Genomic DNA, 16,833 nt, shown 5'->3' on the forward strand with positions numbered 1-16,833 from the left:
TAAGGAGGTAATAGACAGTACATGTAGTTGGCCTATCATTGTTATTGCAGGTGTACCTACAATGTTTATTAGCAGACAGTTAATAGTGAGCTATTTACCGTAAGTATCAGATTATGGGTCTTTTTAGGTTTGAATTAAGCCTACTTTCCCAGGTGTTTCAGTCTTCAGGTAAGCCTGACGTCACGCCAGATTTTTCCTGCCTTGTCCCAGGATGTCTCCAACTTCTCCCAACAACACTCAACAAGGAAGTCCCGCCCTCTGTCGTAGCCGATTGGATAAAAAGTCAACTAGAACGCGCATGGTTCACTCTGATTGGCTGAAGGGGTTGTTCGTCAAAGTGCGATCAGAGTTTGCGGTTAGGCGTCAGGTGAAACTCGCCCTGTGAGAGAAAAGGGGATAAAACTTGCTTCGTCTTACTTTTTGGGGGAAGTTTCCTTATTAGTGGTGAACTTATTCACCAAAAGAGGCCTTTTAACACCAGAAACCAACGTTACAAAATGAAGAGCCTCAAGTATCGACTGAAAAAGCACGAAGTTACCATCACAGTAAGTTGAATTCTCTTGTTTTTTGACTTAGTTTTGCTGCTAGTATCCTAACCTGTTACAATTGAATTAGCCGTTAGCTGTGGGGTTGATGAACACTGCTAATGCTAGACATTGTGTCCTAGTTCCGGAGGTTATTGTTTGTTTGTAACCCTGATCTCCTGTCCTCAACAACCACATTAACCACGGTCATGTTCCCACGGCTGCTGCGGTCTGGTTGGAAAATACACCGCCAGCAAGTTTGAGCACCTGCAGCTCTGCGCGGCTGCTGGATGTGGCCTGACGCAGGGATTTTACCAGGGCCGTTTCTAGCTTTTATGGGGGCCAATTACAAAAATCCTTCACGCACACTGGAAATGTAAAAAGCTTTCCTTTGAAAAAGTCTGAGGGAGCATGAAGCAGAACCATAAGTTGAATGCATCAGCAGTCAAGCTATCCAAACTATTTTAATTAACATTACTGTGATGAAAAGGAGCACTAGGTAAACTGAACGGTTAAATCACTGCTAATGTCAATTTCAACAACTTAAGCTCCACTGAAGAGTATTACTAGCTACTTACTTCGTTGTATTTTGTCCAACAGATTATTATTTGATGCTGCACGTGTCAGTTAATTAGGGAAATTGATAATATTGTTTTGATACCAATGTCATTAGCGATCCTGCTTATCAGTCCAGTTCTTAATAGATTCCTTTATTGAGTCCCGCTCAATTATCTGTGTGGAAAAAAGAAGGCCTACACAGGTTTTTAGTGTCAGTGCAACTGTTTTATCACCTCCACTGTTTATCAATGACCTTGAATCTTGATGAATTTATGAAACATAACTGGTAGATAAGATAAATGGTCATCAAAAACAGGTGAACTGCAGTTAATTGCCTGTGTAAGAATAACAAAAGGGGGGGGGGGGGGGGGGGTGCTCCACTGTTTTATTAACATTAACATCATATCTCCAGTGGTGGCGAGCAGCTTCTCTGATGCACTGTTAGCTCCAGGGAAATTGTCAGCATCATTGTCAAAGATGTTGAACTGATGCAGGGTTTTTGACCGAGTTATTTTCTTCTTGTTTTCTATTCTCTCTTCTTTTTCTCACCTCAGATTTGGTTTAAGTTGTTTAATGCCGCAGTGTGTGTTGGTCAGCTGGTCTCATCTGGTTTGTTACTGCTGGAGTTCGCTGGTCCGCTAACGTTAGTCTCTGAGTGATGATGTAGAAAGTTCACAATATACATCATGTTCGTCTTGCAAAGGTAATTATTCATTAAATCAAAACATGTTTGAAACCGCTGCCTTTTTTTAAGATGAATCACAAGATAGCCGAAGATAACTTTAGTGTGTGTGCGCTGCAGACAGTCAGGAGACTGCCCTCGCAGTTGGGCTCTGCCTTTTTCGTTCCATCAACATCACATGCCTGGGTATTGATAAGGGGAATTGATAAGCTCAGAGGCATACAATTCTAATAGATCAGACAATTTAGAAACAGGTCTCAAATGGAACTGGTTCTTGATTCCTATCCCTACAGTTAATGTCATTTATCATCCCCTGAACTCTGATTCATTTGTCTGTCTCATGAAAGCAGCTCAAGCCTGGAGTTGAAAGTGGTTACACAGTCCTGTGTGTACAGGGAGTACAGCAGGGGACTCAAAACGTAGCCCTGAGGTGCTCCGGTGCTCTTGGTTGTTATCACCAGGGACACTCAGGGTCTCTAAAAACTCCGTGGTGCTTGTTGACTCGGGACTCTTTTGTGTCTTGTCAAGACCATGGAAATACCCTCATGACCTTTGAAGCTGGGGTTGCATTTTGAATTGTTTTGGATGGAGCAGCTCACCAACCTGTGTGTCTCTACCACAAACTTCAGCCTCCAAAATAACCATAAAGTTGAATTAACACCCTCAAAAACAGTTTTAAAAAAACTGAACATACACCGCAGGGTTGTTCTGTTTAGCTACATATACCTAATAAACTGTTGTCTATCCTTACTTGAAGGAAGGAAAAACACTAATATTGCTACAACATATAGAAGACTTCAAAACATTACATTAAAACCACATGTTCTTACAGAATTTGTTGCAGTTAGCCACCAGGGCTCCATGGCGTCATGGACACACTATAAATCCCTACAAGAATGTTACAGTGATCTTGTTCTCAGGTTAAGTCCGCATGTGATAAAGCAAAGAGTATTGTATGATTAACATACGTCGTACAGTATAGAGCATCCATTAGGTCTGTGATGTTCAGCTAAACTTAAATCATGGGCCGTAATGTGGAATGAATTCCTCACAAACCACCTGTGGCCTATGACCTTTGCTAATGGACAGCCATTACAATTCTGCACAGTTCAACATGGAGTGGGTGTTTGGCACTGCACTCTGTTTTCAGCCCCCAGCAATTACCATGAGAAAGGCACAAAGCCACACAAAGCCAGAAGATCTGTGTGTGGTAAACTATCTGGCCCTCTTTTTATAAGGAGAAAGAAAAGAGCCGTTCCGCAATGAAATGGTATTATTCGCAGTGTTAGTTTTCACTCCCTCAGTCAGAAGCAGAAACCTCCATTTAAATTCAGTCAACAAAAAAGCCTGTTTTTTTTTTTTTTTTTTAAAAAGGAGGTGAGTCGTATTGAGGAAACAGACATGACATTTACGCAGGCCTGAGTGATGATTTCATAACATTTCCATTTTGTTCCTCTGTGCAGGAAGATACCAAACCACCTAGATACAGACCAAGGGGTGGATGCGTATCGCTGTATAGCTCTAAGCTCTGTTTTAATGTAATTTGAAAAGACACACCGTACCTTTTCTCTAAATTTGCATTCTGGTGTAGGTAAAGGCATAGTTATCATTCATTACATATTGGATCATCACCCTTTGAAACCTTTGAAGATCATAAACATAAATCACATTAGTCAAACAGCAGTGATTGATGACATGCTTTATGAATCTTTTTATAAAATGTTGTAAAATGTTTTAGATGCGTGCTTCCCTCACTGGTACACAATGCCTAGGAGGTATAGTAACTCACTCTTTCCTGGTGGGGTGACTAATAATTGAGAAAAACACATCTGCATTTTCCGAGTGGGAGAGGCGAGGGGGAATTCAAAGGAAACTTGCTCTTAGTATTTGAACAAACAGTGACTGAATCCCGTCCAGAGAAAACAAATCAGTTGAAGAAACAGTATCTCCTTCCACTCCTTGTGCAATGTAAATGAATCTTTTTCGTCTCCTCCCAAGTACGGATTTAGAGGTTTACTTTTAATTTCTTAGACAAAGAAGACATTAACTGTCTTTCCAGACTTTACTTCACTTTTCCTTTTAAGTGAGAGGTTCACAATTTTTCAAATCTGTTTTTAAAACAACAGTCAGGTGCCCAAATGAACACTGATAGAGGTTTTCCTCACTGTAATCATTCCTCCTGTTCACACTGGCTATTAAAATTGTGCTTTCAATGTAAGTGATGGCAGCCAAAATCCACAGTGTCCACACAGTCATTTTGTGCAAAAATGCATTTAGAAGTTTATCTAGAGCTTACATGAGGCTTCAGCAGTCTGGGTTAGTCATATCAAGTGGATATCTGACACATTTACAGCTTTTTAGCATAAAATTTCCTCTTTTTGTTTCCCCAGACAATGTTTATCTGATTTTAGCCTTCATCACTCACATTGTAAGTGCATTTTGAAGGGATCTTCTGATGGCCAGTATGAATAGGAGGAATGATTACAGCAAGGAAAAACTATTTCATTGTTCATTTAAGCACCTAACTATTGTTTTAAGACAGATTAGAAAAAAATATGAACCCGTCCTTTAAGGGTTGCTTGCTTTATTTTATTGTGTACTCTGTAATTATTCTCTAATCAGGTCAACCTATCAAATATTTACAAGAGGTTATTTCATCCAAGGAATGCTAACTATGCTAGCCATTTAAGGTAGCTGGAAAACAAATACACTTATTGACCAGGATTCAACATGCCAAGATATTCCCTAAAACCACCTGTAGAAGTCAGGATTTCTGTGGGGTTGTCTCAGGGCTTCAATCTCTGTTACCCATTTCTGTAGAAAACTATTTTCTGTTAAAAGTGAATAATTGCAAGGCTTCTCATGACAGGCACTGTCATGTGTAATTACCATAAATATGCTGCTAGTGGGAAGAAAACAAGATTTATGGATATTTAAAGGTTTGACTGAAAACAAACCATGGCTGTAGACTTTCTTATTTATTCCTCCTTTGATGTAAAGTGCACAAAAATGAGGCTTTCATGTTTAACCATTCTTGGTTTTTGATAATAGTTTTGATTGCCTTTGATTTTGGTGACAATTTTAAATAAAAGAATCACTTCATTCTGTTATTGAAAATAAAATTGGCTTATGACAAGCACATCCTTATCTGAATAAAAACAAATACTCGGATGAGAATGCCCCCAGGAAGATGAAGATCAAATGTCTGAATAAACACCTCAGAGTTATGACTGCATGTATGTAAGACAGAAGCAGACAGGAGAGCTTCTGTAGGAAAATGACAGAAACTGGATTTCCTGGTTAGTTTTGAGATTAGTCCGAGCTGTCGCACACAGTCACTGCTTATTGTCTGTCGGGGAACACTGTTTACTGTGTGCAGCCAAAAGACAGTAAAAGCACCCTATTGGACACTTGAGTCATAGGGATTCATGTTGATGTCTCAGTGAACGAGACGCCGTAGCTGTCAATCATCTATTCTGCAACCTACATGAAAATAAGTCTTTCTGAAGCAGATTCATCCGAAGCCTTTCCAGACAAAAACCACAACTGTGTCATTTCAGAATATTTTTTAAGATCCAACTCTCAAGAGCTTGAGTTACATTCTGCTCACAGGAACATGAAAAAGCAGTTCTGTCATAAAATCTTTAGTACTGACTCCCCAGTGTGTGTGTGTCTATTGTGTAAGTGTGTTTTAGTATCTCAAGGGTCATTAGATAACACAGATTTACCAAGGAACACGTGATTTGTTTGTGGTGGCGATACAGGTGTTGATCCACGAGGCTTTGAAAGGATTTCTTAACATTGCAATACTTAATACTTACCTCCTTTTTAATAAGAGTAAGACAAAAATAGTCTGGCTGTATGTATGAAAAAAAAACTGCAAGACTGCCCATGCTTCTGGTGGTCATTGGCACAGGGGATAGATTCGCTGTGATTGGCTCTGGCAGCCATGGAGCTGATGGAGCATGTTGTAGCTGTGTCCAGTGGATGTTCAGGGTAATGGACTGAGAAACTTAAGTCTGATTAGATGAGATATGTCTTTTCATAAGCCATAGAATTTGGGCCGGGCGATCTGGCAAAAAAAATGTCATCTACATTTTTTTTTTTTAAGCTTGGGGTTGATTCATGATTTTAATCTATTTTTTACTATTCAATTCAGTACAGACAGAGCCGAAAGGTCCAATCAATAATTCACATGCCTGGCTAGCTAATGTCAGCTACCTGGCAGTAAAACCCGCACACCTTTTAATCGCCTCCCCAACAAACAAACCCAGAGCGCAGATCAGTGTACAGTCATTTTCAGGCTGGCCCTCTTCCAGATGTGACTGTTGAATTCACTACTTGATAGCCAGAGACAGCTAGCCACCTTGTTAGCCGCTAGTCCCGTAAACTGCAGCAGGTGCGCATGTAGTGCAACTATTGATGTCACAGTTTACGGGACTGTCGTGGTTCAAGACGGCAAATATATCAGCTATCATCTATGTTAATTTTTGACTAAAAGTTACTTTTTTGTAAATGTTGTAATAACTCAATTTTCATGATTTAGACCTTATACATCATGCAAAAACATAAATGCTAATTAATCAAATGAATTCAAAATATTGCCCAGTCCTGCGCAGAAGCATTGTGAACAGTACTCTCTGCTCAAGGAAACTACAGTAAATAATTATGTCACTGTTTCAGAGTTACCATGTAAGGTACCCCATGGAGTTTTTGGCCACTAGTCATGTTCTGGAGCAATGTTTTACAAGTGGGCCCCTGTTTTGTTTGTATTGCTCAGGCACACAAGAATGCACATACATGTAGGCGACAAAAAGACATATGCGTGCTGCTGAATGATAGTTGTGAGCAGTTAAGTGCAAAGAAATGTTAGTAACCCGCTAACTGAGGCAGTGAAGAAGATTATAATTTAACAAACATGGATTTAAACGATGCAAAAATCAACTTGCAAATGTGACTTACACAGAATGGAAACATGACTTTCTTTGTTTGATAAAGATTCCCTTCATATCTATATTGCCCACCACTATTGGCCAAATAAAGCTTTGATATCTGCCATTATCCGACAACATCCGGCCTTTAAAACATTTACTGCCCTGAGTGTCTGTTGGTTCTAGTTTAATGTTGATGTGATGGAGATGGTTATGGGTGGCGCTACGAGTGAAGAAAGAAAGTTAGTCACAAGTGAAGGAACTCTTGTGAGTAACATGTGAGTGTGTGTGGTTGTGTGTGAGGGGATTACAAGAGGTTAGAGTGGGCTGAAATGAAAGTCATTTAGTGCCACACCCCATATAGACTGCTGGCATTTGGGTTAATCATCAAAGACCTGTTTGAGAGCAGCAGACCCTGTGGTGCCAGCTGCCTGCCATTAAAAAAAATCTCTGATCACTGGCTAAATTTTCACACACATAACAATTTGATTATGGTCAACCATCATTGGAGTTGGCTGATTCTTAGATTAAGAAGGATACATGAGTTTTCTTACGGACTGTACTATTAATATTGTAGTGTAGTCTAATGCAGTTAACGACTGAAGATGTACCTCCAGATTAATGACGCAGTTTCTCCTCACACTGATGTTTTTGTTATAATACTAGTGTGATGTGGCTATCTTTGTGCAAATATTTTTGGAGTAAAACTTTGCCAAGATCTTGAAGCGATGGGCGTTAATTTGTTTCATAGAGAGGATTTGCACATGGCAGCACAACGGAAGGGAGACTTAAGCGTCGTACCAACAGGACATCAGACACGGTAGATCATGTGTCAAGGATTGGGAATTGTTTAGATTTGATCAGGTTCTGGTTCCTGTCACATCCAAATAAAAAAAGAAACCAGAATATGTCAAAAGCAGATTTAATCTGCAAAAAACAGTACGTTTTCATAAATTACGTTTTGTCACAATACTACTTTCATTGCATGACATTTAATAGAGGTACAACTGAAGTAGGATGTTTACATTAAAAATGCCAATCATACAAATAATACTACAGTATATCTTAGGGCGATTATTGTTACTTTTTCTATTAGTATAATCCCATTAACTTGATAATAAACATTTGGTGTTTCCATGGTCTTACCTAACTCACATTCCTGCCTTGACTACGTGACTAATCATATGATTATGATATTATTGTGCATGTAACTCGGTTATTGTGGGAACATTATTTACTACATCCTCACTTCTGTAACTTGAGGTAATTTCTTTTGTCTCATACCTCCATGAAGATCAGAGTAAAGGATTAACATCCTGAGAAAACAGCACTGCTGACCATTGTAAACACCAGCTCTGTATCGAATAAGGATTGAATGTCTTGCTCAGGTTCAAATCCACAAGGTGGTTCCTTTGAATCTTGGGTCATCGAGGTGAAGTCTGACATAACTACTGAGAAAAAATATTTAGTTTGGTATTATTAAAAGATGAAAGATGTCCTCATTTTCTGTACAATTCATGTTTTGTAATAATTTGTCATCAGTCTATTATAGCTGCTCAGTTTTTTTTCTACATGACTATCCACTCGAATTATAACTTACTTGTAGTGGTCATTGCATTTCTATTAAGGTGTCAATTAAGAGTGACATTTTTATGTCGGGATAATTGAATGTTCCATAACATTGTAGTCATTTTCAAAGTAGAAGACACTTAGTAAAAGTCGTCACCAAGTCCAACTTGTAAGACTTGTTTGAATGTCTTTGGTATGATACTTCCTATTAGGATTCATAGTATACCTCTCTACCTGGCAAAGAGCCAATTTGGGTTTGAAATGGCTGTATTTTACAGTGTTGTGAAGCAAAAATCAATTAGGATTCATAACCATAAAACAAATGACTTCCAAATACGGTGTGTTAAATATCCTCGAAAGGGTCTAGTATTAATCTTTATGCATATTGTCTTTACTTTTACTTTCATCATCGTCATCACTATGATACTCAAGACTCATTGTGGTGAGTTTGCTGAAGCTTGCTCCTTCAATTAGTGGTTTACAGGCGTGTTTTGCAGGTTGCTGTTAACTGTAGCATTGATTGTCTAATTGCCTCTGGTTGACTGATCTGCCAGTTACATTAATTTCAGAGCAAACGCTTCCTTTAGTTCAGCTCAGTTTAGTTTTATTATCATTTTCACACATCTGCATTTTTACATAAATTGAAGCAAAATGTTGTTCTTCAGGAACCACAGTACAACACTGAACAGACGTAAGGACTTCGGCAAAATAATAAATAGGTGCAAGAAACAAAATATTAATACTTTTACAGGTTTGTTAGTAGCTCGCTCAGCTGTAAAACACCAAAATGTTTGTGAAGAAATATCTGTGTCTGCCCGCACCACCATACTGTTGCATGTGTTTAGTAAATGAGAGGTTACTACCAGTATATTTTATGGTCCTGAGTATCACTCTGTCAGCAAGTTGCTGGAGCTCCATGTTTGTTAGCTGTTGATGTTTTAGTTTTTACAACTTCTGCTTTTGGACTTGACCTTGAATTGTTTTCCTGAAGTTCAGGCTTGTTTTTATTTCTCAGCAACTCCCTTGTCATTTAGTTCGTACACGATTTCAAAGGCAAACTAAGGCTGACCATAGCAGCCAGTCATTTAGCTTGGTAAGCCTTTTTTGGTGACAGGTTAAACACTCACCTAATGAGAAACGTCCCTTAGGCAAAGACACAGCACGGTGTAATGAAAGGGGTAAATCAAGGATAAAGCATTCATTCAGGTATTTGTCGACTCTCCAATTTAGACAGCCCTGTGTTTGGCCCTTGATTATATTACAGCTTCTGGCAGCATAATGTGACTCACAGGCTTAACAGTAACATGACTACTTATTAAATCTGTATCAGAAAACAACGCTGATGTTGCTGCTGCTCAGGGCACAACAGGCCTCACACTAATATCAGTTGAGTTGTGTCAGGTTTGCCATTCTGGTGGGGCACCCTCACCTCTCTTAAGACTGTGTTATCCTCCACTTTTCAGATCTCAGGATTTTGGACTTAAAACTCCCTTTCATTTGTAAGGGGAGCTTGTCTGCATATTTCCCTGCTTCTTTGTGCTCCTGATCAGCCTGTTCTTCTGTCTTCTCCCCCCGTGGGCATGCGCCTTGCGGACGAAATTTAAGAGCCTCCCTCGCCTTTGAAGGGGTGTTATTTTACAAAATAGAGTGCAGGGCTGGGAGGTGTTGATGAGGGTGGACAAGAGGAGGCAGATGGAGCTGGACTCTATTGTCGGGAAGTAGAAACAACTCTGATTTTAAGGTTGTTTTTAACAAAAAGAAGGTGTGAATGGAGCTGAGAGAAAGGAGCATGATAACTATCTGATGTTTTCAGTTGTGTCTTTGCATTTAGTGATAAGATTATGAAGTTGCTGAAATAGTCTGCAGATGAGCCAAACACAAGTTACAAAAATGGGTCATTAAATGGTGAAGTGTTGAAGTTAGAACTATGATAGTAGTAGAAGTTGTTTTCTGTCACATGTCACTTGGTTTGCTGCAATTTTATAAGAAAATGGAATAAGGTTGGGATACAGTGTTTTTGATGTCCATAATCACAGTAATAATTAGGGCTGCAAGTAACAAGTATTTTCATTATTGATTACCTAATATATGTTGATTATTTTCTTGATTAATCAATTAGTCATTTGGTCTATAAAATGTCAATCACGGTTACCCATTGACCAAGCTGACGTCCCCAAATGTCTTATTTTGTACAGACCAACAGTCCACAACCTAAAGACATTCAGTTTACTGTCACAGTAGATTAAAGACACCAGAAAATATTTACATTTAGAAAGCTGGAAACAGATAATCTTGAATTTTTTCTTCAAAAATTATTTTAAAAGATTGATTGATTCATTTTCTCTCAATCAACTTATCGATTAACCTACTAATCGTTGCAGCTGTAGCCATAATGCTTAAATTAATGCATAATTCTTTATTTTTTGTTATCAGCTGATCAGTTGATTGTGGCGTCTTGCTTCCAAAAAAGAAGAATCAGAACATAGACAAAATGCCCAATCAAACTTGATAAAATGACACCAAATTTTTTATGTGTGATAAAAGCCAAAACCATCATGAAAACTAATGAATTTGTTCAATCTCCCACTGGCATTCAACAGATAGCATGCTGAGGCTTTTAAAAGTTGTGAGCGCCTGTGGCTCTATGTAGAGCCTTGTAATGGTTCCCTGCTGCGATTTCAACCCCAGCGCTATACACAGCTTGCTTCCAGTTTTCCCATAAATTCCCATAAAGTACAGCAATACAGTATAGTATACAGTAGTACTGGGCGGTATAAATTTGTATCACGGTATTTTTTAAGATCCAGGCGGTTTCACGGTATATCGCAGGGTTTTTTTTTGCATGACTGGTTTATAGTGGTTTATTCTACTGTCAGGAGTAAATAGAATTTACATGAATCGCTTCAAAAGTTTGTTTCTGAGTCTGAATGAAAGTAAACTCAGGAACTAGCCACCTGTAGCAGTATTATGGCTAACTGCATTGAGATCGCAGTGATTATATATTTTGCTGCCCATTGAAGAGTTACAGTAATTATTTAAGCTATTAAATTATAGCTACTGTTATAGTCACATATGAAAAATTCATATCATATGGTAAATTAGATGAGATCATTGTGTAGGACAAATGTCTGATGCAGAAACAAAGCCTTATCCTTTTGTGAGATTTTTCAAAATTGAGAATTGCACTTGGTTTTAAACATGAATATTGTGGACATATATGTCTCTTAGCCCATGGCAACGATAGCAGCGTAAACTGTGGTCTACATCTGAGACGGCTTTCACATAATCAGAGAAATTGCATCTGAACAAAATGTCTGCTGAAGTTGACCCAGTGTGTCTAAAACTGTAGCATTGCGGCAAGATGAGAAGTTTGTTGAGTTAAATAAGCATCACAATTGGGTGGAAACTTGAATGTTTGCAGCCTCCTAAGGCTCTCAATACCAACTGCACGTAATCAAGTAGGAAGCAAGTTTCAGTTCTGATGTTTAGACACCCAGCAGGCGTTCTTAACCCTCTGCTGCTGGGGGTGAGAGGGTTTTGGATTTGAAAAATCCTCTTTTCCTCCCTGCCTCTTTTTCAAAATATGCATTTTAATTTGCTTTCTGAGTTTGAGTTGGTTTAGACTGAATGTTTCATTTTAGTTAATCTTCGGTCAGACTTTTCCTATCTTCTCTGACAAGCGCCTGTCAGACTAAATTACTGGTCTGCTTGCTGCCCTGTCAGGAAGATGTTCATGCTATACAATGGAGCAAAGACTGCTGTCACACATGAACACAATGGAGCAAAGACTGCTGTCACACATGAGCACAAGAGATGAAACAGTAGCCAATTTTATCACTCAAAAAACATTTTTCCCCATTCACTCAGAACAGTGAAATGTACAGTCATAAATATTGCTGTGTGGTGTGTGACTCCACAGAAGATTTCATTTATGAAATGACATTACACAGAATAAGACACATTGTCCTTTTTATACAATTGTATATGTATATACCAACTTACTTTAACTTGTGTAGAAATACAAAGAGGTTAAGTTTTAATCTGTGCTTTCAGATGAGCTTTTTAAGTGTTATTGACTGAAATGGCGACTGTCAAGCTTCAAGTAAATTAAAGTCTTATGCCATTTACAAGTCTTTCTTGCAAAGATGTTAAAGAGAAGGGAAGATGTTAAATGTCTTGGTATGAATAATAATTTAAAGCCCTGCTAGTGGCCCCATAGAAGCTGTAATGTTAAACAAAGCCCACATAAACACAGAAAAAGCCATGTTGTCATCTACATTAGGTGTTTACATCTTGTAAGGGTTCATATCTTTTATGCAAAGTTGACATTTTGGCCTGATTGTAGAGCAAGAGGAAAACTACTCATGCAGCGTCCTCAATGAAAAGTGTTTATTGTCTATAAAATGTCACTGTAATCTGCCTGTTAGATTTTCATTGTTTTTAGGGCACAAGTGGAAATTTTGGCCAGATGGTGGCTGGAGGGAAAACTCTCAGGGGGGTCAGCAAAGTCATTAGGGGAACATGAATACCGATATCAAATTTCATGACAATCTGGATAGTAGTTGTTGATATCTCGATTGGACTAAAGAACCAACTGAGAAATATTTTTCAGCAAAATTCAGCATTTTTTTTAGTCTCACTGCATTTGTTCACGTTGACATTTTACTTATATTCACTGTAGGAGGCGAACTCTCAGACAGGATCAGCGGAAGTTTGTTTAAAGCTGGATGTGGTGCTGGCCGTAGGTGGTAGCGTGACGGTCTGTTTTTTTAGGATTAACGTCTGGCTCCATGGGGGCAGCCATGAGGTCATCTCAGCAGTGTTATCCGTCTGCGCTCCCATGCCGTGCCTGCGACGCCCTGCAGGAAGCAGAGAGCTCACTCTGTGTAACATCCCCCAGGGAGCGTACATGTGTGTTTGTGGTGGTACTATACATGTGTGTCTTTGTTTGTATATTGTTTGTTTGTCATGTGTGATTAAATGGACCATGCGTTCCACAGACTATGTGTAATGTGAATTGTGTGTGTGTGTGTGTGTGTGTGTGTGTGTGTGTGTGTGTGTGTGTGTGTGTGTGTGTGTGTGTGTGTGTGTGTGTGTGTGTGTGTGTGTGTGCAAAGGTTAGTGATGGAGAAATGTTGGGAGGCTGGCATGTGATGGGGGCTTATTGACTGACTTTGGTTGGGCTGCAGCTGACATCAGCTCAAACACACACACACACGCACACACACACACACAGAGACCTGCACCCACATACTGTATGTACAGTCAGGCATGCTGAGCAACGAGAACACAAAGATTTTGCTGATGAGAGACAACCTGCTGTGAAATAGCTCAGACTAAGCCTCATCAAGCTGTGCTTCGTGTGCTTCGTGTGCTTCGTGTGTGTGTGTGTGTGTGTGTGTGTGTGTGTGTGTGTGTGTGTGTGTGTGTGTGTGTGTGTGTGTGTGTGTGTGTGTGTGTGTGTGTGTGTGTGTGTGTGTGTGTGTGTGTGTGTGTGTGTGTGTGTGTGTGTGTGTGTGTGTTTGTGTGTCTGTGCAGATTAGACAAGTGTCTCTGCTTTATCTGAAACATGAAGTCAATAACGATTGGGGGAAGTTCTGACACTTTTGCAAAAGTCATAGTGGCTTCTGTTGTACAGAAAAGAGACAGCATGTGGCAGCTACATTCACATTACATGCTGAAGTGGCCCAAATATCAGATCTACAGATCTGGTCTAAGCATATGTGGTTCATATATGATCTCTGCCTACGCGAACGCTGTCAGATTGGAATTCATGTGGTTTTTTTAATGCCTCACTTCTCTGCACATGTGCATATTGCCTGTTGTCATCATTCAGTGTCGGAGCCTCACATCCTGGTAAAAGTAAACATGGAGAAAAGCAACAACAGTGATGAGGGCAGCTAACAGCAGATCCTTCTCATTCTCATTCTCATGTTCATCATCCTCATTATCTGCCGACACAACAAATAATCCTGGACATTTATGTAAATGGTAACCATCAACACTAAACGGTCGGATTTGACAAAAAAAATCAGAATGAAGTATTAAGGCCTGTAATGTGAACATAGCCACAGAGCCTTGTTTTTGTTTAGTGTAGTCTACAGCAAAATGTCATCACTGCATCACAACTAAATCTCATTTGAGGTTTCTCAGTCTTTTCACTCTTAAAGTTGTATTGGCACTGAAAAATAAAACACAGACATTCAAATCTTACAATCTTAATCTCAATATTTTTTGCATCATATGTTTTCAGTGACAGTTTTTTGTTTTTTGTTGTTTTTTTTTTACACTGTCAGCTTTTTTTCAGTGTCACTGGTTTTCAGTTTCAACTTCTTGGCCTACATTACCCAGTATGCCTTGCGGTCCGACGAAGATTGGATATCCGAGGACGGCATCATGGTGGAGATTTTGAACCAGACTGTTGTAATTTTCACTCTAAGATTTAATATTTTTTTCAGGCGAGTAAATAACCATGTAAATTCCCATTATGTGGTCAGTTTATCCAAATAATTTTTCGGAGATGTGAGAAGCTGCTGACCGGGTGAGAACAGCCAGTCATCTCTCAGCAGCAGCCCAAATCCTGCGTCATCATCCCGGTCACACCAAAACAGTGACAGAAAGTTAAAAATGAAAAACAGAAAGTTGAAACTGAAAACCAGTGACACTGGGAAAAAAAAAGACAGACATGAAGGAAAAATCTGATGATTGACATTGAAAAACACATAATGCAAAAAATATCAAAATAAAATAAGATAAGATTTTTATTAATTTGTGTAATGGCCGTGTTTTATTTTTCATCTGAACTTTTTTCAGTGCCAATACAACTTTTTTTTTTAAATACAAGTGTTTTAATGCCAATGTTTCCTTTCTCAGTTTGGAGTTTGTTTTCAATGCCAAATTTTATTTTTAATGCCAAATCTGTCTGCCAAAGTCTATTTTTACTGCTTTGGCTTTGTTTCACTGACTGTGATGTTTTTTTCTGATTCGAGACGGCTTTTCTAAAGGTGCATTTACAATATGTTGGCCTGAAAGCTTTTGGAGAGGTGGATGGAGAATTTTGCACTCAGAGCTGCTTACTCAGAGCTCGGTCATAGTAAAGAAAAGGTGGAGCACTTGCTGGAGGGACAAGCTCGTACCTGCTTGTACTTACCTGATCTTTATCTTGCATCATGGGAGTCGAGTCTCATTTACCAGGAATTTAATTGCCTCCCTCTTATCTCTACAGCAGCTCAAATGTCATTTTATAATAATACAATTTGTTTATTTTAGTATTTGTAATTAATTTCTTTACATAATTTTACTCATTTGATGTCCTTACATGTAAGATCTAACAGATGTGACTGTATGGAAAACATTTTCTTTGTGTTTGTTGGAATGCAGTGTGTTGCATAACTTGTGGTTATGGCAATTTTATAACCTGACTTACCACACAGCAAATGAAAGGTGTTTTTTTTTTTTTTTTTTTAATGGCATTGAGCAACCTTTATTTAATACATTCCATCAAATCTTTTTGTTTTGAGTATAAACATTTTTTCTGAAGCCCTTTCCTTTTGACCAACCCTTCACTCGCATTCCTCTCCCTGCCCGTGCGTGTGTGACGACTTGTGAGTGCTGGCCAAACAAGCATCATCACCAGTATTTGTGCCCAAGTACCGGCATGCCCCAAGAGTTCCTCGATTAACCAAATACGGTCATGGAAGACCAAAGACTCCCGTGGTGTTTTCCCTTATATTGCCTGATCATTTTCTTGAGGTGAGATCAAAACAGCAGCCTTCATTCTTCCTAACGTTCCCTTTAGCCTCGTTAAGTACTGTTAGGAGTATAAACACGGGTGGCAGACACTCCAATTTATCTGTCTGCGTCTCTGTTTCTCCTTCTTCCTCAGTGTATATTACCTTATGGTTTATCATGGGTGCCCTATATTTAATTTCATTTAATTTATTAGGATCCCCGTTAGCTTCATCATAACAGGGGCTATATCACTCTGTATGAATATATTGTCATGGAAAACATGCACAGAGATCAGCTGGTGGCACTGAAAATGCTAATTTTAAGGTGTTTTAAAATCTAATTGTCCTTTTAAGATCACTGCCTTGTTAATCTGCTGTAGCTTTCCTACATTAGTGACCTAAATAGTTCCTGACTAGCTGATTGGAAATCATTTTATAGCCCCCACGGCTCTCTGTCTGCCCTATTCTTTTCTTTTATCTTCACATCATCAGCTGGAATAATATCAGCCATACCAGCAGCCATCTACGGCCAAACCCAATAACTACGCTTGTTTTTCATTCTCCTGCTGGGGCACATTGTTATTTCAACGATGGCCATTAAAATGTGTCAGCTAAGCTGCTGACATTTTACAGACAAAGGGTACTTTAGCTGTAGAACTGGTGCCTTATAACAATGAATCATTGTGAGATGGATTTAGTTATTTTCAAAATCCAGTGGCAACAGATTTTCTCACAACGCTGCATCTTTCTAAGATTCTGTGAAACATTTCGTTTGTTTACTGCATTTAGATCCATTTTTTTATTGACCTTTTCAAGAAAGTGGTGATTTTTGGAAGTGG

At 39.0% G+C, this 16,833-nt stretch overlaps 1 protein-coding gene across 2 annotated transcripts in view; it reads left to right on the plus strand.

Annotated features, from left to right (window-relative positions):
- The first annotated feature begins 327 nt into the window (after positions 1 to 327).
- The window catches only part of uacab (uveal autoantigen with coiled-coil domains and ankyrin repeats b), a 52,247-nt gene continuing 35,741 nt past the window's right edge, over positions 328 to 16,833 (plus strand). For both annotated transcript variants that reach the window (XM_042411432.1, XM_042411441.1), the window contains exon 1: positions 328 to 545. In XM_042411432.1, the coding sequence (XP_042267366.1) occupies positions 498 to 545 (48 nt within the window). In that variant the 5' untranslated portion in view covers positions 328 to 497. The remainder of the gene's footprint in view (positions 546 to 16,833) is intronic.

The sequence above is a fragment of the Thunnus maccoyii genome, chromosome 1, assembly GCF_910596095.1.
Source record: "Thunnus maccoyii chromosome 1, fThuMac1.1, whole genome shotgun sequence".
NCBI classification, from domain to species: Eukaryota; Metazoa; Chordata; class Actinopteri; order Scombriformes; family Scombridae; genus Thunnus; species Thunnus maccoyii.